The sequence below is a fragment of the Hemibagrus wyckioides genome, linkage group LG04 (genome assembly GCF_019097595.1).
Source record: "Hemibagrus wyckioides isolate EC202008001 linkage group LG04, SWU_Hwy_1.0, whole genome shotgun sequence".
NCBI classification, from domain to species: domain Eukaryota; kingdom Metazoa; phylum Chordata; class Actinopteri; order Siluriformes; family Bagridae; genus Hemibagrus; species Hemibagrus wyckioides.
The window spans coordinates 18,054,447-18,077,893 of NC_080713.1; the positions used below are offsets into that span (position 1 = coordinate 18,054,447).

Here is a 23,447-nt window from a genome sequence, read left to right on the forward strand (position 1 = left end):
AGGCACCGCGCAGGACAGCTAACACGCGCGCGCTTGGAAGCTGCAAGGACCCGAATCGTTAGAGCGGCGTTTGCAAAACACAAGCTGGCGTGCTAATGTTGTGAATGAGTTCTTCATCCGCCGATATCTGCAACATCCTGATAGTAAAATCGGTAAATTGTTTCCGTGCACTACAAGGAGATATCAGAGAATGATGTTATTGATGAATGGGTGTGTTTGAAACGCAAAAGAACAAATTAGAGTCTGACTGCGACGTTAGCTACACAGGCTAGTTATGAATGAGTATGCTAACTGAATGGCTAGGTCACTAAGCGTGATGTAGAATAGAGCAGTTATTTTAGTTTAAAAGCCCACACTTGTGTTTATATAACGACCAGGTTTCCCATCTAACCGAAGATGCTAGCGGAGACTCAGAAACATTTTATGAGTTACTCCAGCGAGTTAGTAGTCTCTTAGCTAGCGTACTAGCTAGTTGTCTGTGAAAGTGCCAGGCTAATGCATATTACAGCTTCATAATCTCCACTGAAGATAAATACTTCTTTCATATGTTCTAGGGATCTAGTGACGACTAAACCAGTTGGAAATGTTAAAACTAGTCAATGCAGAATTTGTAACTTAGCATGCAACATTGTTCATCAGCTAAATAATGGTCAAAGCATTTATTTCGTGTAAGGTCAATATCTTCAGTCTGTTTTGATCACACCTGTTTATTTGTGTATTTTTGGTGGTTACAGGTGAAGAGAACTTTCTCCATCCAGAGCTGAAGGTCCAGAGACATCATGTTTCTGTACAATCTGACCTTGCAGCGCGCCACTGGCATCACTCATGCCATCCATGGCAACTTCTCAGGTAACTCACTCACGCTGGATTAAACTAATGATGATGTGATTGTATTTGTATTTCATTCCTTTGTGCTCCCATATGTTTCTTTTTCACTAAAATCCTTAACTGAAATATTCAGTTTCATATCATTTTCTTTCTTTCTTTCTTTCTTTCTGTCTTTCTTTCTTTTTTTCTTTAGGTACCAAACAGCAGGAGATTGTTGTTTCTCGAGGGAAGATCCTGGAGCTTCTGCGCCCTGATGCGAACACTGGCAAAGTTCACACGCTGCTCACGATGGAGGTGTTTGGCATAATCCGCTCACTCATGGCCTTCAGGCTGACTGGTGGCACAAAAGGTAAATTTAATTTGCTACATGAGATCCATGATTTAGGGGTGTGTGCAGGGCTGTTTTTTATACTCCCGTTCCCACCCGCAATCTGAGCAATGACTGACTGACCGATCCCACCCACTTTAGCAGTTACTGTTTGTTCCTGCCCTCAGTATTTTCTGACAAACAGTAAGTAATTAAGCCACCATGTGACCCTGAGCAAGATACACAGTTACCCCTGTTTGAATGAATGAAATCTGTAAATCTCTAACGCATAAACGCTGCACACACACTCATGTTAATAAAGTGGTCTTTCTCCTTCATGTTACTTTCATAACTGCGTGGCTGCCCACTAAAGAATGATCACTCTGGCAACCTTTTTTCTGTCTAACCGGATGTCTATCCTGATGTACACATCTGCTGTGTATTTAAATATTTAATTGATTTTTTTTCTCTTTGTGCTTTCCACCTTTAAAGCTAAAATGTATCATGACTGACTTTGTTGGTGCTTTTTCTTCTCTTGATGAATTGTAGACTACATCGTGATAGGCAGTGATTCGGGTCGTATTGTAATCCTGGAGTATCACCCCTCCAAGAACATGTTTGAAAAGGTGCACCAGGAGACCTTTGGCAAGAGTGGCTGTCGACGCATTGTTCCAGGACAGTTCCTGGCTGTGGATCCCAAAGGCAGAGCTGTTATGATAGGTAAGACAAACCACCCCAAAAAATTTAAGAAAGCAGCCTCTCCTAGGTGGTCTTTTGCCCTCTCCAAAATGCAATGCAAACCGTGTTTCTCAAAAGAAGAAAAAAAACATTATTTATGACCTGTATGGGAAATTGTAAATTCACTTGAAATGTTTTTATTTTTGTTTATTTATTTTAACTTTACATCAGAGGTTAATGATTTGAGCTTTTTGGGCACCTGTTTGTGACTGAATTGTTTGAATGCTAAGCTGTTTAGGATTTCAGTTAAAATGCTTCATGACCAACTGAGCTGTTTTAAAAAGGATTGGATGAATCAGTGGAAAACATCCTTTTATATTGCAAGAAAGAACATAATTATTTTTGTCTCTTATTTCATTGAAGATATTTCACATTTCTCTCACAGTAACTAGATATAATAGGTTGCACAAAACCTGTAGATTAAAAGATTGCCAGAGAATCCTCACATCTCCTGCTATTCTGTACCTTTGTGTATAACTTCTGTTTGAGACTGAAGCAGTTCTTCAGATTATTCCTTTTAAAATAATTTTGTTTATACACATTGTGTTGTTATAGGCCAAATGTTGGGATTCTACTCTATGAAATTGTACCTAGGCTGTATGTATTTCATGATGTAACTCCCTTGTTTATATAAAATCCTGCATCTGCCGGGAAGTATGATAAATGGTTTGTTTATATAATGTGTGTATTGCTGATTTTGAAGCAGAGTACGGCACCTGCGGTGAATCATCTAAACATGGCGGTATTAAAAGGAATAGTTTGGTTGTAATTATGATTCATGACTCCTGGAGCTGGCAGACCACAAGCATGTTCAGGGAAATACCTTTGCGTAATCCCTGTGGTTTATTAAATGACTTTGTGGGCTTTTCAATACAGGTGCTATAGAGAAGCAGAAATTAGTGTACATCCTGAATAGAGATGCAGCTGCACGCCTCACCATCTCCTCCCCTCTGGAAGCACACAAGGCTAATACGTTGGTCTACCATGTGGTTGGGGTGGATGTGGGTTTTGAGAACCCCATGTTTGCCTGTCTTGAGATGGATTATGAGGTGAGTATGCAGTGTTTAAAACCAAGGCACATGCCATTCTTTTTCTCATTTTTTTTTTCCTACCCTTCAGATTTTACTTAGTGTTTTTGCCAGTGAAATGATGAGTTTACTCATGTCTCTTCTCTGATATCTCAATGTGGAGATTGTATACACCTCTGATCACTGCATGTACACTAAACTACGGTCTTATTAAAACACTGGTTGTTTTTCCTGATTTAAGACTGATATGGTTCTGTTTCACAGGAAGCTGATACTGACCCCACAGGGGAGGCGGCAGCAAACACACAGCAGACTCTGACTTTCTATGAGTTAGACCTGGGACTCAACCATGTAGTGCGCAAGTACAGTGATGCTCTGGAAGAGCATGGCAACTTCCTCATCACAGGTATGACCTAGCCGAGAGTCTTTTCAGTATGAATGTGTTTGCGAGAATACACTGGATGTAATGTACATATGATGAGCTACCTTCATGTCTCTTCTCTGATTGATGTGAAGAGAAATGTTGATATCTGACTTCTATCACGGCACACATCCTAAGGATGCACTGTAAATATTGATTGCAGTAAATTTTAATACTTGTCTAATTCTTTTGTGCGTATTTGTGCAACAGTGCCAGGTGGCTCTGATGGACCGAGCGGTGTGCTCATTTGCTCAGAAAATTACATCACTTACAAGAACTTTGGGGACCAGCCAGATATCCGCTGCCCAATCCCACGCAGAAGGGTGAGTATGTTGTTGGTTGTGCAGGAGAGGTGTTTCAGGATTAAAACCATATTTCAGACAGCTGTAATCAGGTTATAGGACTTCCAGCTGAAATGATGAGGTTTTCATGTCTCTTCTCTGCCACAAACCCTGGAGACAACCAAGACTTCTGATCTCAACTGCTAGTTTTAACAAAAACATAATTATATGGTACTTGTGGTTTTCCTTGGCTGTTTTGTAGAATATATTGTGAGTAATGTACAAGAGCTTGAAAATCTGCCATAGTGGTTTAGAACTGATCAATTTCCTTTCTCCCTGCACCACTTCAGAATGACTTGGATGATCCAGAGAGAGGCATGATCTTCGTCTGTTCAGCCACACACAAAACCAAGTCCATGTTCTTCTTCCTTACCCAGACTGAGCAGGGAGACATCTTCAAGGTTACCTTAGAAACAGATGAGGAAATGGTAAGAGCTGTGGCCTCTGACTGAACTGTAGTTGTTTTAAAAGTGGGATGGGCTGCTTGCTGAATCTCTAATCTAGTGATGGGCTTATACCTGTGTGTGTGCATTCTCCCTTAATTGAATGTTGTTAATGAATGGTTACCATTATGAACTTTGGGGTCATGTGTCTGTAATGTAGAAATGATATACCTTCATGTCTCTTCTCTGACTAATGCTGAAGAGAATGTTGATATCTGACCTCTACTTACACACATTAATTAAAAAAAAAAATCAGCCTGTGAATTTGTAGTTTGAGCTGCATTCCAAATATTTGGTATGTAAAGAATGTTGTTTCTTCTTAGGTCACGGAGATCAGGATGAAATATTTTGACACCATCCCAGTGGCCACTGCAATGTGTGTGCTAAAGACTGGCTTCCTGTTTGTGGCATCAGAGTTTGGAAACCAGTAAGTTGCAAAATGCAGTCGCATGTCTGACAACAGAGGTTAACTGAAATTGCGTTTTCTGATCGTTTCCTGCCTCTTTCTTGTAAACAGCATTTTAGATATGAGTCTCTTTAGCACTATCTTCTCTGTAATAGATTGGCCTATTATTATGAACATTAACTGTTCTGCTGTAACTTCTTGTCTACAGTTTGAACGTCACACTGGGGCTGGAACAAATTTAGTTACAGCACAAATTTAGAAAAAAAGCTGATACTAAGATCATGGATTAAATTTGTTTTCCAACAACAACATAGTTATGTCATTTAAAAAAAACAAAACAAAAAAACAAAAACAAAAAATGTCTCACTTGGCATGATGCCACACAGTAAATGACTGAAAGAAAAGGAAAATGGAGTGTGTGACTTTCTATTGCATTACTGACCTTGGTCACAGAAAACTAAAACATTCATTTTCAGTTTCATAGGGTGATGCAATATTGTAATTGTCTTAATGGTCAAAAGTCCATCGCTGCACTGACTATCTTTTAACTGATTGACATAATTATTTCAGAATTTTTTGACAAAGCCAATCTGTTTCTTCTGTTAAAATATTAAAATTTATAGTTGATTTTTTACTTAAATATTTTAGCAATAAGAATTGTTGGAGCTGTGCACACAGACACTGGAAAAGGGAAACTTTGCAGTGCAAGGCAGAGTTTGGCAGCGTGTTTGGAAAGGCTGTTTCATAATAATAATTGCAGAAAAACAGTTTCTGTCTGTCGGTTTAACCTGTCAGTCAGTCAGTAAAGAACAGTTGCAGTGGTGTAGCACACACAATGATTTGAGAATGTTTCCATGACCATCAGCAAAGGTTTCTGCCTTAAAGAAGACCATGTGGTATATCTGTTGCTTCCTGTTTTTTAATGTCCTAACAGTTGTACTTGCTTTTAAAAAAACCATAAGTTAAACACAAGCAGTAGATTCCACAGTGGAATTAAGAGACAAAAATGTCTTTGAAGCGATGGGATCCAACACCTGGGATTTTATTGGAGTTGGCTGCAGATCTTAGATGTTAATGAATTTTACTTGCTTACTTTTCAACATGAAGTTAAAAATTGGCAGAACTCATTTCAGAATAATAGGGAGCGGCAGTGAGTGCAGGTTATAAAAAGGTTTGGACAGCCTTAAGTTCTTGTACAGCTTTCATGAATGTGAATGCAGTGAAAGAAACCGAATTTTGGTGTTTAATAGGGAAAAAAAGGGGGTTTTAATTGTTTTTAATGAATTTTTAGATGACGAACAAAATGAGGAACTGTTACAAGTTATCCCAGGTTTTGTCAATAACTTTAATTTTCAGTTATCTGTATTTGAGTTTAATGGACAGGTATTTAGTTAGATGCTAACAAAGGTAAAAGAGCATATTTAGTGTCACATGACCGAACATTTGACTAAAAATGTTCTGGGGTTTTTTTTTTCTCCAAATATATACAAATATATTATTGTAGTATCCATGGACGTTTTCTGTTGTTGAGTTAAGTGACTTATAATAAAGTGAAAGTTTCATTTATGAATTGAAAAGAGGCATTACTTTTTAGGTTAATCAGAAATGTGTATGCTTTATAAAGATCATCACACTCATCTCTTAGTATCTGCACCCTGTTTCTGTCTTAGTTATCTGTATCAGATAGCCCACCTGGGTGACGACGACGATGAACCAGAGTTCTCTTCCGCTATGCCTCTGGAGGAAGGAGACACCTTTTTCTTCCAGCCCCGGCCACTTAAGAACCTAGTGCTCGTAGACGAACAGGAGAACCTTTCCCCCATCATGTCCTGCCAGGTACATTAGTGGTGTGTGTGGGTGATTTTAACCAATCTGTTTGCAAGTGTGGTGTGTTCTGTCTTTTAGTCTCTAAAATTATATAATTCTGATCACTGTTTGGTTTTGCTGAAGCTGTCATTAATGGTGGAAGGTCTTTCGGCTTTCCCTTCAGGGGTCGCCACAGCGAATCGTCTCTCTCCACCTATCCCTATCTTCTGCATCATCAACACTTACACCCACTAGCTTCATATTAGGGCTGAAATGATTCCTCGAGTAATTCGAATACAAAAAATCATTGAGGCAAATTAGTTGCCTCGAAGCTTCATTTAGTCCATTTACTGTAACTACACACAGAAGATTCAGACCAAAGAAAACGGCAGAAAGTTTTCAAAGTTTGGGATCATTTCAAACTAAAACAGACAGTACACTGTACAGTGTGATTACTGTAAGACTGAACTGGTGTACCATAACAGTACAAGTTCCATACTTCAATTTCTCAACTGCAGTGAAGTTTGATATTCGGACATTAGACAGACATTCGGGAGCGGTATTTTGGGGACCGTCAACAAATAAAAATCAGTGAAGACATATTTTGGGATAAGAGGTGTACCTCGTGGGGGTTTCCAGTTAGATTATTTTGGTACTAGTTTGGGGTCACAGGGTCACATGACCTAGGTATTGAAGGAATAGTGATATTTTTATTTTATTTTATTATTTTTTTTTAAATAAAAAATAAATAAATAATTACAAATGAATTCACATGATGCATAATTAATACTATCCATTAATTAAATTATTATTAATAAATTAACAAAAGCTGTATGCAATGACACATGGCATATGTATATTTAATAAGAAATTAGAATAACTGGGGCATGTAGCCAGGTAAGTAACAAGTACCACATTTCAGTCGTACAGAAATTTGTCGACGGTCCCTAAAATACCGCTTCCAAATGTCTAATGTCCAAATATCATATAACTTCACTGCGTTAATATCTCATTCACACACAGTCCCCGCTTTAAGTCCACAGAGTTGACGCAAGCTTCACACTTGGCTTAAATCAGTTTGAACGTTCGCACTTAGCTTAAAACAATATGATTGCTAGTTGAAATTGAAAAATTAAGGGCGGTATAAATGTATGTGGATTGTGGCTACATGTAGTGACTTTAAGAGCGTAAATCAGTATGGTGGCTAGTTATGATGTCCCTAATTTAGCTAAGTTTTGTAAAAGCCTAAGAGTCATTCATTTTGATAGCCTCACGCTCTTTCTTTCTCTCACACACACACACACACACCAGTATGTAGGGAGACATTTAAGAGCGTCTATTCTCCAAATAACTCTGATTTCATGTTACAGAAAAGTGTGTTAAGAAATTTTGTGTATGAACTCTTGTTCTTGTTACCTTCCTGTCTACTAATTTTTGCCTCTTACAAAAGCCACAAAGTCTTCCAGGAAGACAGTAAATGCTTGTCATGCTTGAGCTGTATTTAGACTGACACGTCAAAATTAAGTTGCACAACATAAATGCAATGTTTAGGTATTATTATTATTATTTTCTTTTAGGTTCTATTTTTACCTTCTTTTGAAGTAATTGCGTTTTTTTTATTTGTATATTTGTATTTGCATTTTGAATGTCAATTAAATGCACTAAACAGGTTTAGATTTTAATTTTTGTAAATAGGAAACAACTTAGTTGTTCATTTTAACAGAGCTGTCTTTTCTTACATATTTAGCATTCCTCGTTAATAAGGAAAAAATACTTATCTGATTACCTGATGGAATAATCGGTAGAATACTCGATTACTAAAATAATCGATAGCTGCAGCCGTACTTCATATCCTCATTTATTATATCCATATACCTCCTCTTTGGCCTTCCTCTTTTCCTCCTTCCTGGCAGCTCCATGTCCAACATTCTCCTACCAGTATACCCACACTCCCTCCTCTGAACATGTCCAAACCATCCTAATCTGGCCTCCCTAACTTTGTCCCCCAAACGTCCAACATGGTGGAAGGTGAAATTAATAATAAATTATTAATTTTCAATGCAAGTGTTTGGTTTTACAGTTTCCTTAGGAACTACAGGATAAATAGCACAATGATAATTGGTCTAGTCGTTCCACAGGTGATTTATTGCTCCAGAGATTCTTTTCCTGGCCAGAAGTTAAAAGCTGTTGGGGGAACATATGTTTGAATGGTTTCGAACCGAATGATTTCCATCATACTTCTGCACTGATGTGTTTTCTCAGCTGTCTATTAATGATTGAACAGCAGAGAGGGTTTTTTTTCTAATGTACTAAGTGACTTGAAATTAATTTCACAACAAAATTGACAGCAAAAGTGAATCTTTGTCCAAAATATTTATTTAATTTCATGCATTGTATTTTGTTTATTGAAAAAAATTAAGATTAATTGGTCCAAAGTGAATTTCTGAAGGTCTGTTTTCCAGTCAAGTGACATCAAATAGAAAATACACAGCTTTTTAATGTGTTCTTAACATCTTAGGAAAACTGTTGCACAGTGAAATTATGGATGGTTAACAGGAAAGAATAAAAGTTACAAAAAAGTGGAGTAAGTGGTAAAAAAAAATAAGGATTGAAATAATGAGGTGGGAGGGTATTCACTCCTGTGCTCAGTATATCATGGTATACAAAGCACTTTGGAATATAAAGTTGAATGTGTTCATGTGCAGTTGGGTGGCAAATCTGAACCTCCCTTTTTGCTTCCTTAAAATACTGGGGTTTTTTATTCAGCATACCACCTCCTCCATAGTGCTGCTGTTTAGAATAGAGCAGTTTCTGAATTGATTATTTCTCTGATGTGTTTGTAGGATATATTGAATATGAACAGCGAAATATTGGAGCTACCTGAGGTGGCAAAACTATTGCCTTGCTTTCCTGGTTTTCATGTGGTGTGACCAGGAGAGGTATACGATGACATGCTCCTCTCTTAGGATCTACAGCATTCTGGTGGGAAAGGTGGCCAGTGGTGGAGTCACTTACTTGCTTTCCCTCAAAGTCCACAGCCATTTCCTTGGTTTTATTGATGTTTCAGCCTAAGCTTAATGGCCAGACATTACATATTGCCTTACTTCAGCCTCCAGCAATGACAGTGGCAGCCTTTGTTGTTTTTGTTGCCTGGATTTCATCCAAGGCTGTACCTGTGTTTGATTGTGGAGGCGTGTAGACATTGTTTATGACTGAGGTAAACTCCCAGGGCAAATAGAAAGGGCAGCACTTAATTATCAGATGCTCCAGAAAGTCGTAACATTCCATGAATTGCTCCAGTTTTTGTTTAAGAAAATGATTCCGTCACCTTTGTGCTTAGAGGAATCTCTGATCCTGTGCTTGACTGTCTGGTCCGGTATGAATTTTGAATGGATTTTTTTATTATTAATTTTTTTTTTTTTTTTTTTTTATTATTATAAGTTTTAATGAAATAAAGGATGGTGTTAGGGTTAGCATTAGGGTTAAGCAAGTGAACTTGGGCTATGTTTTTCAGTACATGTCTACTAAATGTTTTCTTTAGCATAGGTTTTCACACAGCACGGTTTTGTTTGTGCAGTAAAACACCTACAACTAACAGTCTGAATAGTAACAGAATGCAAGAGCTTAAAAATGTGGGACATGTAGTTTATTGTTTTGAACCAAGCAAATTGGCTGTATTTAAAATATACCTGATTTTCCCTGGTGAATAGTGTTCTCTCATCCTCTTCATGGCTCAGCATCATTCTAAATTTTTTTTTAATGTTGTGTATCACAATAGCATGATAAGACTTTCTTTCTGCCAAAGTGTTCAGTCAAAGCAGTACTGGCTGCTGCTTCTTGTGCGTCTCCTCCACTAACCCTGTCCTTTTTTTCCCCTGCAGATTGCTGATTTGGCAAATGAGGACACACCTCAACTGTATGTGGCATGTGGTAGAGGACCACGATCTACACTAAGGGTTCTTAGACATGGGCTGGAGGTGTGTGCGTGTTTAGATCATTTGCTCACTGCCTACAAAGTTTTCCCGGTTTTGTTTATATTTAGTGTCTGCAAGTTTGAAACCTTTTATGGTATGTTGTATACATGCATATGTGGCCTATTGGAACATCTAAAGTGTGTGTGTGGGTGTGTCTACACGCAGGTCTCGGAGATGGCTGTGTCTGAGCTTCCTGGTAACCCCAATGCTGTGTGGACTGTGAGGAGGCATGTAGAAGGTATATGCCTGATATGTTCCCTGAGGGGGAAACATCTTTTAAGAATGTATCTCTTGCTTGAAAATGCATGTACTTTATACTACAGAAGCTTTTTTAAACCAGTCTTAGATCTTCAACAGGGAGGAAGCCACTAATACCATAATTTCTAATTATGACACATGTTAGTATGCTAATCTTGTGTCCTGCATCGACATGAACCTGTATAATAATTTTAATAATAAGACAGGAAACCATTCCACTTGTTTTTTAGTTTTGGTCTCCTGTTTGTTCTTTATTTCTAGGCTGTATGGTCTTAAATTAATAATTATTCTGGGAGATTAAAGTTTGAAAAACGCAGCCAATGTCATTAGGCATGTATGATGATGCAGTTTTGTGAGGTCAGCTATTAGCATCCATTCTATATTTTTAATAATAATATTTTTTTCCTAAATAAGTGTCTTGTAGGCCTATGCAGTTTAGTCAGGTATTGGCAATGACTGATATGTGGCAGTTTGAAAGGCAGTTAATCATTTTTCCCCATGCTGCATTTTCCTCATGCTAAACTAATAGAGAGAGTAACATTCATATTAGCAAGGCAATATTAGAAATTATCATGTTCTTTTAATTAGGACTTATTGTAATAACGTTGATTGCACACAATGAAACTGATTTACCTTTTGCTTTTATTTTGAATAACTGGTTAGAATTGAACAAGTCAGGGTTCGAAATAATCATTTTTAAAGAATGTGCAAAACTAGTTCAGACTACATCCACTTTATTAGTTTTGGGTCTTTCATTTGGTTAGCATGCATTTGGTAATATTCTTGTGCTGTGACAGATTATCAAATAAATGTCAGTAATTTAAGAAAGCCTAATTACTTGTGTAGTAGTATTTGTGAAATGCTGCAATGTAATGTTTGTGAAATAAAAGTGATATTTAATGTAGTTTTTAAATCTTCCATCTAATTTTAATTGATTGGAAAAAAAAAACCAAAAATAGTTTGCTGCAGCCCTAGTCTACATGGAAAATCTCATTCTCAGTCTGCGGAACTGCATTACAAATACGACCAAGCAAACTAGTTACAACAGCTAGACCAAACTTGTTGATTTTTGTCTGTATGCTTAAAGCTTATGAGGAATAGTCACTCCATTCAGAGTTCAGCCTTGGTGTTGGACTTGCTCTCACTTGTTAAACTATTCAGTGGGAGGTATGCTGCAAAATTTACCCACTTTCAATCAACAACATGGCTTACTGGTAAACTGATGTGGTGCATTTTTAGGTAAATTGTCTGCCAGAGAGGATTCTTTGAAGTCATGTGATCTATATGTTTATTTTCTTTCTTTCTTTCTTTCTTTCTTTCTTTCTTTCTTTCTTTCTTTCTTTCTTTCTTTCTTTCTTTCTTTCTTTCTTTCTTTCTTTCTTTCTTTCTTTCTTTCTTTCTTTCTTTCTTTCTTTCTTTCTTTCTTTCTTTCTTTCTTTCTTTCTTTCTTTCTTTCTTTCTTTCTTTGAACAGAACAAAGTTTTGTGTGAAAAATAAGGTTCGCTGTTAGGATAGAACTACATGGAATATCAGTAGCAGGGTCTTATTTTGTAATGAAACTTTGAACCTGGAAACATGAGTAATATTAATCTAATTTTAATCTACTGTGTATGCGGTAATGTGCATTTCATTGGACCATGAAATGGCGTTGGTTTGATATGAGTTGCTAGTTTTGTAAGAGCTGGCTAATGACACCATAGTTTCCTTCTTACTGTGGAGTAACTTTGCCAATGACAATCTTCCGTTTCGCAGATGAGTTTGACGCCTACATCATTGTGTCCTTCGTTAACGCCACCCTTGTGCTGTCAATCGGAGAAACTGTGGAAGAAGTGACGGACTCTGGCTTCCTGGGAACTACCCCAACTTTGTCCTGTTCTCTGCTGGGGGAAGATGCTCTAGTGCAGGCAAGTGATGTGACGTTTCCCAGACTCCGCTGTGCTGACATGAATGCCCATCATAGTTTAAGAGATTCCCCTTAGTATTAAAAGATTCACATGTTCAAACAGATCCTTCAAACCTCTGGTTTCCACCCACACAGTTCTCATACTGTGTGCTATTGGCTGCAGTAATACCCCAGCTATTATTATCATACTATTATTGCAGCGCACACACACAGACTGTTGTTTCATGGAGGTTCCCAAGGTGTTCAGGTGGCAAAAGCTCCTTGACGGGAATGTTAGTGACTCCACAACTATTCCTATAAGGGATAACGAATGGAACAATGGAGACTTTTCTTTTTTGTCTGTACAAAATGGAAAATGGCATAGCTATATAAGTGGTGGTTTTAAAGTTGTTTTAATTAATCTTCAGTTTTCTCACGTACAGCAGATTGCATAATTCAATAAAATGTGCAGAGGGTGCAAATGCTATGGCGGTAACATTGTTTTTTGAAATGAGTAATTAATGATTCGCATTTGGTGGGTATTTACTTAATAAATGTAAAGAAGCACCAGCAGACCTAAGGTCTTTTATATTTAATTTCTCTTAACTTTCTAATTTTTGTCATTGTTTGTCTTCATCTGCTTTTCCAGGTTTACCCAGATGGTATTCGCCATATTCGAGCAGATAAGCGTGTGAATGAGTGGAAGACCCCCGGAAAGAAGACAATTGTGCGCTGTGCCGTAAACCAACGGCAGGTGGTCATTGCCCTTACTGGAGGAGAGCTGGTCTACTTTGAAATGGACCCAGTATGTCAGCAGAAGTAAAGCTTATTCAATTGATCACTGTCACATTTTATGCCTACTATAACACTCTCTCTCTCTCTCTCTCTCTCTCTCTCTCTCTCTCTCTCTCTCTCTCTCTCTGCAGTCAGGGCAGTTGAACGAGTACACTGAAAGAAAGGAGATGTCTGCAGATGTTGTCTGCATGAGTCTTGCAAACGTTCCACCGGGTGAACAGCGCTCACGGTTCCTGGCTGTAGGCTTGGTGGATAACACAGTGCGCATTATCTCCTTAGACCCCTCGGTATGCTTTTTAACTTTTTACCTGCTCTCTGTTCAGGAACATTGACTTTTTCCTCTTTTGTCAAAAACTGTATAATACTGTGCTGTACTGCCTTTTTAACAAAAAGTAAAAGCACAAGCATCCATACCATTAATTGCACAGAAGTCATAGATGGTCTAGTGTTCTTTAACTTTGCCTTTGTAGCATAAAGTATAGTTGTCTGCAGTAAAATGGGGGGAAAAAAAAGACAGGATTGCACTGTGATTGGTTAGACAGTTAAAAATTGTAAATAGAGTGGTTTTGATCAGTCAAATGCTATTGTTATTTAATTGGCTAATTTGAATTGAAATTCACATTAGTTAAATTAGGAAGCCAAACAGTTTTTTAACTCCCCTTCCCTTGTCTGTCTGGTGTGTAGGATTGTCTCCAGCCACTGAGTATGCAGGCTCTGCCTGCGCAGCCAGAGTCCCTGTGTATAGTGGAGATGGGAGGTGTGGAGAAACAAGATGAGCTGGGAGAGAAAGGTGCCATTGGCTTCCTCTACCTCAACATTGGCCTGCAGGTAATGAGCCTTCTGTTCTGCTCTGTGTCATTAACTACAGCACTGATTTTGTCCCCTTATTCATCTAATGAATTATAGGAAGCAATCTCTTTTTTTTTTTTTTTTTTTTTTTTTTTTTTTTTTGTCTGTCTGGTCACCATCTGTTTCTCTGTTGCTATGATTTGTATTGAATGTCTCACCGTGTGTCTGTCTGTCTGTCTGCCAGAATGGTGTGTTACTCCGCACTGTGCTGGACCCAGTCACTGGAGACCTGTCTGACACTCGCACACGCTACCTGGGCTCTCGACCAGTTAAGCTTTTCAGAGTGCGGATGCAGGGCCAAGAGGCTGTAAGTGTTGTTACACATCTTGGAACAGTAACTGATTCTGAATGTTCCGAATCATTTTTATGATTTTGTTTTTCCTCTGCAGGTATTGGCCATGTCTAGCCGATCATGGCTGAGCTATTCATACCAGTCACGTTTCCATTTAACGCCACTTTCCTATGAAACTCTGGAGTATGCCTCAGGGTTTGCTTCAGAGCAGTGTCCTGAAGGCATTGTGGCCATCTCTACCAACACACTGAGGTAACACCAACACTGTCTGCAAAGTATATGCTGAAAATATTCACCATGTATACCGTGTGCTGAGAAAATTTAGTTACTTTATTTAGTTACTCAGATTTTAAGTTGACATTTAAGTATGTCAATTTTTTTTTTATTTATAAATGAAACATGAGGGGTGTGTTTTTCCCTCATATGTTAAAATTTTCTCATTATAATAATATTTCTCACATTTTAACATGTTTCCCAATTAACATCACATGATTTTGCAGGAACACCCGATCATTTATGCGATTATCCAGTCAGCCAATCGTGACATGTAGCAGCACAATGTGCGACATGGTGATACAGGTTAAAACTGTGGCAAGGTTGTTGGTGCTAGATATGCTGTTTTGAATAGTTGAGAATTTTTTCTTCTGGGATTCTACGAGTCACACATCTTTCAGCACAAATGCATTGTTGAATAGAGAGTTCGGCAATTAGCCAGACTGGTTTAAGCTGAGAAGATGGCTAATGTAACAACTCAAGCAGTAAAAAAAAAAAAAATCTCTGTATGCACAAAAATTTGGAGTGCCATTCTCTGATGTTGGCTAGTTTTAAAAGCCACATTTTATCAGAGAAGCTGTTGGTTATGTTATATGTGACTGATATCAGTATGTGATGGGACATGCCCATCTGATAAAATTTGGTTATTAAATTGCTGTTAGTTATATATTTCTTGCATTTGTCATTGGTAAAAAAAAAAAAAGAAATTGTAACTTCCTTAAACAGCTGTTGCTTTACACAATTTATAAAATATTTTGTGAAGAATAAACATGGAAAAATTGTTTCAGGAACACCTTCAGGGTACAAACTCTATTTTTTCCATGACCGTATACATGCTCGGGTGTCTTCTTGCTGAGTCACAACACAACAGCACAGAAGCTTATTGAATTTTAAAAGGAGTGGAAAACAGTGGTTACTTAAGTGACTAATTTTTTAACTCTAGGTTTCACACCATGGCTGAAGTCAGTAGTAGGGAACGGACTAAATAAAGCATTTGGTTGATTGCGGCATTTGCAGGGTGGTAGCATGAATTATTATAGTTGAGCATTTTAAGGTTAAATTGGTGTAGTGAGTACAGCAGATTACTGGTGCTACCAGCAGTAATTAAAATTATATATGTAGATTTTTCTACTTGCACTAAAGTTATAGTTCACTGCCACAGTCACACAACACACTGCTGCAAGAGATTTAACATGAGAAATATGCTTGTCATTTTTATTGCATTTTTGTCTTTCACTGCTTCAAGAGATGTCTCTAACATAAATGAGCGAATTATTAGGAAGCATTTATATTTTCAGTTTTCATTTTTAAAATTTTTATTTGGTTTTAGTTCTGGGTGTTTTGTTGGTTTAAGTCCCGTTTGTGGGTTTTTTTTTTTTTTTTTTTTTTTTTTTTTTACTTTCAATTTTCGTTCTTCGATAAACACGTTCCTGCCCTGCGTGCGTTTCTCAGATGTTTTAGCTGCTGTGGTTTTTCTGAGTAACATTTGTACCTCAGAGTACAGAAGAATCTAGGCAAGATCTTTTTTTATCTGATTTTTCTTAAATATTCTGCTGCTTTAGTGGAGTAGAAAAAGCACAGAGAAATAACCCTTGCATGAAAGTGAATGTCATAGTTTGTTGTTAAAATGTGGTCAGGTATTAGAATAGGTAAGGTAGATTAGGTTAATGCAATGTTTACATGAAAACTAACTTCTTGTGCATTTTGAAGTGGATATCAGACAGGGGCAAGAGCCACATCATGACAGTTATGACTTCAATTTATTTAGCCTAATCATTTTAGACATAATCTGATCTTTCCATATTAATAACTGGAGGAGATTTGTTGCAGTGGCTATTGTCATTACAAATTACCTGGATTTAAAATGTCATGTTTTATTTGTCCATCTCATGTCAGAGTTGTCAAAGCCTGTACATGGATAGTTACAGCAGTGCCCATATTGTGTACCATGAGAAATAAAGCCAGTTTCTTTATATTAAGGTTTTTTTGTGCATGTTGTCAGATTGACTCTCTGTTTAGGTTGTACTTAATGTTCTAAAGAAATGTGGAGGGGACATTGCTGACAAGTCTTAATAAAGGCTACTTTCACTTTTGCTTTCCTGCTGTCTTTGACAGAATTTTGGCTCTGGAGAAGCTGGGTGCTGTATTTAACCAGGTGGCCTTTCCTCTGCAGTACACACCGCGCAGATTTGTCATTCACCCAGAGACCAACAACTTGGTCCTCATTGAAACTGACCACAATGCCTACACTGAAGCCACCAAGGCCCAGCGCAAGCAGCAGATGGCAGAGGTAAGGGCACAAGGCATTTGTTATCATGAGGTTGCGATTCCGCTCATACTGGTGCTGATTCACTCAGTTAATGATGCCTTTATGTTGGGTGGGAAATCATTTGTAAATCAAAGTGCTCTGTATTGCAGGTGGCTTGTTAAGTTTAGGTTGTAGGCCAGTGTCTTGTTTCATTGGTTCAGTGGCTAATTATGCATGCTGAGTGTGTTACCCACACATGGTATGCTCAAAGATCACTGCCAGGATTACTGCCAAAACAAACACTGGAAATTCCTGAGTGCTGTTTTTCCTCCTGTAGGAAATGGTAGAGGCTGCTGGAGAAGATGAGAGGGAGCTGGCTGCAGAAATGGCTGCTGCCTTTCTGAATGAAAACCTTCCAGAAGCAATCTTTGGTGCCCCAAAGGCTGGCTCAGGACAATGGGCCTCATTGGTGCGCCTGATCAACCCCATCCAGGGCAACACTCTGGATTTGTTTCAGTTGGAGCAGAATGAAGCTGCCTTTAGGTAAGACAGTAAATGTTGGGGAAAGTACATGCAACAGGTTGGAAAGAGTTAAGTGTGTGTGGAAACAGGAAATGGTGCATTTGGGATAATCACTGGGCAGAAATTAATTAAAGGAATGCTTACCTGGTCATTTTGATTGTTCTGTGCATTAACCATAACACCCTCCCTTTCTGTGTGCAGTGTGGCTGTTTGTCGCTTTGCTAATGGAGGTGATGACTGGTATGTGTTGGTGGGTGTCTCAAGAGACATGATTCTTAACCCACGCTCAGTGGGCGGTGGCTACATTTATACCTACCGTCTGGTAGGAGGTGGAGAAAAGCTGGAGTTTGTACACAAGGTCAGTTCACAGTAAATAATTATGAAACTTATTTCATAATTATGCAGAACAGAAGGCTCATTACCTGCACTTATTTCTGTCAGATTTTGGGTTAAGAATGAAATCCCCTACATCTTTCCATGCATGCAGTGTCATAACCATTATTAGGACTAACAAACTGAAGCTCAAGGTCAGAGATTAGCTTCTCTGAGCTGAAAGAAACTTAGCTAATCACAGAATTTCCTAACCATGGTTGTGGTCTTTTTTTTTTTATGCCCTCACAATGTTGATTGAATGAGCTAATTTTGACTGGTTGTACCGGCAGACCCCAGTGGAGGATGTGCCCCTGGCTATTGCCCCCTTCCAGGGCAGAGTGTTGGTTGGGGTGGGCAAACTGCTGCGCATCTATGACCTTGGCAAAAAGAAGCTGCTCCGCAAGTGTGAGAACAAGGTAAAAAAAAATGGTCGTTTTTTTTGTTTGTTTGTTTGTTTTTTGTTTTGTTTTTTTAAAAAGACTGGAGCTGTACCTGGTCTTTGAGAACCCACAGTGAACCCTAAAGAATTGACCATACTCCAGTACTTTCACAATAAATATTAGGCTAAAATGGCTATGCAGACTTAAATACCCCCCGTTAGGTGTTTAGCTGTTGCTCTGAGAAGGCAACAGAATGTTAGCAAAATTTATTTATTTATTTATTTATTACTGTCTGTGTACGCAAACATAATTCAATACTCATACTTTTCTAGTGTTTTTTCCATATAATAAGAATAATAATGATCGCAGTAGAAGTAGTGACCTGCATTATGCTTTTGTGTCTTGTTAAGGCAGACAAATGCTTTTATGTTTAAGGTACTCCTCTTACAAGATTTCTTTCATTTACTGCTAGAGTTAATGTCAAAATATCCATAATTTTCAGACAAGATTTTTGGTGTCTCAGTGCTGCCATGATTTAATCAGTTAATACATTGTGGTACATAAAAAGAAAGAGCAGCACAACTCCACTGTACGTTGTGTGATGTGGCCCAAATTTCCCATGAATGTTTGATGTATATCAAGTGTACATGGTGATAATTCAGTCATAGCACCACCAGCTAGAAACAGAAAATGAGTATTCATACTAAATTTGGAGAGTATATCAACATATGCATCATGTTAAATTTCTGATAGTTTAGTTTGTGTTACCATGGTAAATACAATCGGTTATAATTCAAAACAAACCAAAAATATGCCATAATCATACCACATTCAGTCAGCTTGAAGAAATATTTTTAATACATTTGACAAAAAAGCGATAAAATTGATTAAATGATGTTTCCCCCTACACACCATAGGATGTGGCTCAGGTTATTTTGTTTCATTCCAAACCTGTGTAATAACACCCTCCCACCCACCCAATCATGCAAGCACTCTCACAATGTCATAGAGGCAACGACTGCCTACTTGAACATGAGGTTTAAATAACAGTCTTTTATATTTTACAAAAGGATTTCACAAGAATTTCAGTCACTGCTTGTAGCTACATTTATATGTCTGTTCTTTCCCCTTGTAGAGCTCATGTGTCGGATAGATATTTAATGCGAAGGACTCTAGCGGTTTTTGTTTAAATTTGTGCATTATTAAGTGTTTGCTTGTTTCTAGGCAAAGGGTTTGATTTGTTTGTATGTAGTCATTAGATCCCTCTACTTTAATATGGCCATCTTTTTAACATTGTGTCTGTGTATTTAACCTCCTTTGAGTTAACCATAATTAACCACTTGGTTAACTTTTCCAACACTAAGAACATCCCCTTACAACAGCATTAACCATCCTTGCTTTATATTTTCGGTATCCTGGTAATGAGGACTAGTCATCAGAGCATCACCAGCTGTTGAGATATTTGTCCTGCACAATGCTCCACCACCAGAGAAACCATCCTGTGCTGTTATGCCTTCCTCTTAAGATGTATAAAACTTCTAAACATTTGCCCTAGTTTTGGTTCAGCACTTTGATGTATTAACAGAGCTTAAATCTATATATTTAAATCTATGCCTTTGCAATGCGTATTACTGGTTAAAAGGTGTACTTGAATAATAGTGCAGCCTTTTAATTACAGCCTGTTGTTGATTTGACTGTACTGTCACTTAGATCCTCTAAGTTATTTGTAAATATTACAAATCATAGTATACTTATTTTCTGCTAGCTATATTTTTTCACTGTACTATGGAATGTTGCACTTCTTGGCATCTAATCATGTAGTCTCTTACATGCCATGTTAATCTGCAATTGTATTTTGCATATTTTTTAAAGCATGTTCCTAACCTGGTGACGGGCATCCACACCATCGGCCAGCGTGTGATTGTGTCGGACATCCAGGAAAGTCTGTTCTGGGTGCGCTACAAGCGCAATGAAAACCAACTCATCATTTTTGCTGATGATACAAACCCACGCTGGGTGACCACTGCCTGTCTGCTCGACTATGACACCATGGCTGCTGCTGATAAGTTTGGCAATATTAGTATTGTAAGTGCTATATGCATTAACTGTTAAATGTATCTGAATAATCTTAATTTTAAATGCTATTACTAGACATTGAAGACTGATTAGTCTTGTTTGACATCATTTCAAGGTTCGTCTACCACCAAACACCAGTGATGATGTGGATGAGGACCCCACAGGGAACAAAGCATTGTGGGACAGAGGCCTGCTCAATGGAGCCTCCCAAAAGGTACTGGCCTTTAATAAATCTACACTCTGTCCAGGCATGGGAAAATTGCACCAGACAGCCTCCACAATTTTGTTTCTGTGTCAGTGTTTGTGTCTAGCTGGGGTTGAGGTCACGTCAACACACCAAACATCCAGAACAGTTCGCTATGGTCTGTGCTGTGGTCAGTTTCTAAAGACCCCAGAACCACGTTTCTCCACATGCCAGACGTTGTTATGTTTTAATCAGGGTCCTAGAATTGCTTAGGTGGACATGGGGGAAATTCCCAGTGTGCCCCAATGACTTGTTGGGAATTTAGGGACATACCAAGAGTGTGTGTAAGCAAGTGAGAGGAGGCAAGGGTGAGTTGACCTTGGCTTATTGACAGGGTGTTTGCTTGTACATGCTACTCTAATGACGTTTAATATGAACTATTAGATATGAAATATTAGGGCTTAATTTATCAGACCTTTGTGTGGTGATGAGTGTGAAGTGTTCACACCACAGGCACTAAAGGGACGTTAAGTGGCCAACTAACCAACACAAACACTGTTTATTTCTTTTTCAGGCTGATGTAGTTATGAACTACCACATAGGAGAAACTGTCCTGTCACTGCAGAAGACCACGCTTATCCCTGGAGGCTCGGAGTCTCTAGTGTACACCACTCTGTCAGGTGGCATTGGCATCCTTGTGCCCTTCACCTCTCATGAGGTACGGCTGTATTCTATTTGAAAAGAACAGGAAAAGACCCCCCCCCCCCAAAAAAAAAGGCATTGTCTATTTTTCCCTTCTCTCAGTGACTGCTTGAGATGTTATGTCCAGTTCAGTGGTCATTAGCTGGAGGGTCATGGTGGAAACTCATTTGTCAGATGAGGAGCAATAAAAGTTTAAAAGCAGTCTTTTTTTTTTGTTCCACAGTACTAACAACAATGTGGGGGGAAAAAAGCATTTTTAAATTAAACATATATATATATATATATATATATATATATATATATATATATATATATATATATATAATTATGTATGTCTGCAAAAAAAAAAAAAAATGCAAATGAATTGTTTTTCTGTGCCATCAGGACCACGACTTCTTCCAGCACTTGGAAATGCACATGCGCTCAGAGTTCCCTCCACTTTGCGGCCGAGACCACCTTAGCTTCCGTTCCTATTACTTCCCTGTGAAGGTTGGTACCTGTACAGAAAAGCCTCTCAGACAGTCAATGTTTCATAATCCTGTGTTGCAATTTTTTAGTACGGGTGAATTATAAAGAAAAGTCATTTTGAGCCTCTAATGGTTAGATAAATATCAACTAACGGCTTATTAGAAGTCATGCCAAAAGCTTGCCCTAATACACTCATTTTGAGAAGCTCCATCATCGCTGTGTGGGTTGGCCTAAGGGAACAGTGAAAGGGAAGACTGTTTCATGGGCCACAGACAGCATGCTATACCTGAGGCACCTTGCCAGTGTAATTCAAATGAGTGAATATTTTGTTTTAGGCAGAGTTCCTGTTCCTGGGTGGTTTGGAATGTTGTCTCGCAACAGATGGAGCATAAAGTGCTGCTTTGTTAATGCTTTTCGTTGTACTGAAAGCAAAACTCTAGTATTACTGTAAAAATGAATTAAACCAAGACCCTAAAGGGGACATTATTAGCAAAAAACCCTTGACAGCCCAAAGTCATATTCTAAATATGTTTAGAACATTAGTTGTATTTATGACAGCATTGTGATTGTGGCATTATTATATAATAATGGCATTATTTGTGCTGAACTAAATAAAGGGAAATATTAAAGTCGAAGGGAAAAAACTTCTGAAAGGTACTTTAAACTGCATTTTAAATGTTTGTTTGTGTTGCAGAATGTAATTGATGGAGATCTCTGTGAGCAGTTTAACTCCATGGATCCTCATAAGCAGAAAAGTGTTGCTGAAGAGTTGGACCGCACACCACCAGAAGTGTCTAAGAAACTGGAAGACATCCGCACACGTTATGCCTTTTAAAATCGTGTTTGTTATAAAAATTACCATTTTTATACCCACTTTATTTTGAGTACTGCCACATTTTTCTGCGATTAATTTGAGTACAGTATTGTGAATGAGTACTTCCAAATCTGTTCGAGACAAACCATTAAAGAGTTGGCCCTTGAGCAGTGTAGTAAAAACTGAAGCTTCCCATTCCAAGGTTGCGCCTTGAAAGGAGTAAGAGTAAGGAGATGAACAAGTTGGGCAATATTTTTTCTGCTGCCAGTCTTTGAAATTTAAGGCTGATTTTTATTGTGTGAATAATAAGATTTCAGATTTAGAAACATATTTCAGTTCTAGTAAAGGTTGAAAATAGTACTGCTCTTACATGCTATTGTTTCAGATCATGGTGTAATTTGTAAAATAGCTATAGCTGTCTTTGCAGAGGAACAATGGGGTGTTTGTGGTTGCTTTTTTTTTTTGTTGTTTTTGTTTTTGTTTTTTCCTTGGACCTTTTGCCCATATCGCAGACCCACACTTTTTTTTTTTTTTCCTTTTTCTAAAACTACTAAAAAATACTCTTTGTAAAGTTGATGTTTGAAATAATTTTGTAAATAAATTTTTTTAAATTAAATGTTGGTGTTTATTTTGCCCTTTGTTAAGCTTTGTAGGGAATGGGTTTGTTAGGAATACTGTCTCTTTACACACGCACCTTTTACAAGCCTCCCCTTTTAACTACACAACCCCTTTAAGCTGAATTGGTTTTTCTCTCATTGCTTCCTCAAAATCTGCACGTGTGAAGTGGCGAGGGGTTTATTTTCACAGCCAGTCAGACTCCTTAAGGTGATTCCTACAGAAAGCAGACGGATGTCATTTCTTTCTTGTAGCTGGCATTCCCAGACGTTCTAAAAAAGAGACACTTCTGTCCAGGAAAGCCTCTAGAATGTTTGTATAGATTAAATCATTTTAAAGCAATTCTGTATTAAAAACACAACTGTGATTTTTTTTTTTTTTTTAAAAACTAATTTTCCCCATGTTTAAATGGGCACTTGTCTTGA

General features: G+C 38.0%; 1 protein-coding gene and 1 non-coding gene across 2 annotated transcripts; both read left to right on the top strand.

Moving 5' to 3' along the window:
- The first annotated feature begins 11 nt into the window (after positions 1 to 11).
- Positions 12 to 23,023, top strand: sf3b3 (splicing factor 3b, subunit 3). The gene is made up of 27 exons (XM_058388066.1): positions 12 to 152; positions 735 to 849; positions 1,022 to 1,177; positions 1,685 to 1,855; positions 2,750 to 2,922; positions 3,166 to 3,307; positions 3,533 to 3,645; positions 3,954 to 4,091; positions 4,430 to 4,533; positions 6,183 to 6,348; positions 10,200 to 10,295; positions 10,458 to 10,530; positions 12,303 to 12,454; positions 13,082 to 13,237; positions 13,359 to 13,514; positions 13,912 to 14,055; positions 14,261 to 14,383; positions 14,466 to 14,620; positions 16,757 to 16,931; positions 17,227 to 17,432; positions 17,613 to 17,769; positions 18,074 to 18,199; positions 20,036 to 20,248; positions 20,355 to 20,453; positions 20,998 to 21,141; positions 21,510 to 21,614; positions 22,288 to 23,023. Exons 2-27 carry the CDS (start codon positions 780 to 782, stop codon positions 22,426 to 22,428), a joined length of 3,654 nt encoding a protein of 1,217 aa, XP_058244049.1. The 5' UTR covers positions 12 to 152; positions 735 to 779; the 3' UTR covers positions 22,429 to 23,023.
- Positions 3,013 to 3,087, top strand: LOC131352463 (small nucleolar RNA SNORD111). The gene has a single exon (XR_009204521.1). It is a non-coding gene; the product is annotated as a small nucleolar RNA SNORD111 (small nucleolar RNA).
- Positions 23,024 to 23,447: the final 424 nt, after the last annotated feature.

Coding starts and splice junctions, on each gene's coding strand:
- sf3b3 (XM_058388066.1), top strand. CDS start 780: ATGTTTCTGTACAATCTGACCTTGCAGCGCGCCACTGGCATCACTCAT. Junction 6,349..10,199: donor CCCCCATCATGTCCTGCCAG/GTACATTAGTGG, acceptor TTTCCCCTGCAG/ATTGCTGATTTGGCAAATGA. Junction 20,454..20,997: donor TCAATGGAGCCTCCCAAAAG/GTACTGGCCTTT, acceptor TTTCTTTTTCAG/GCTGATGTAGTTATGAACTA.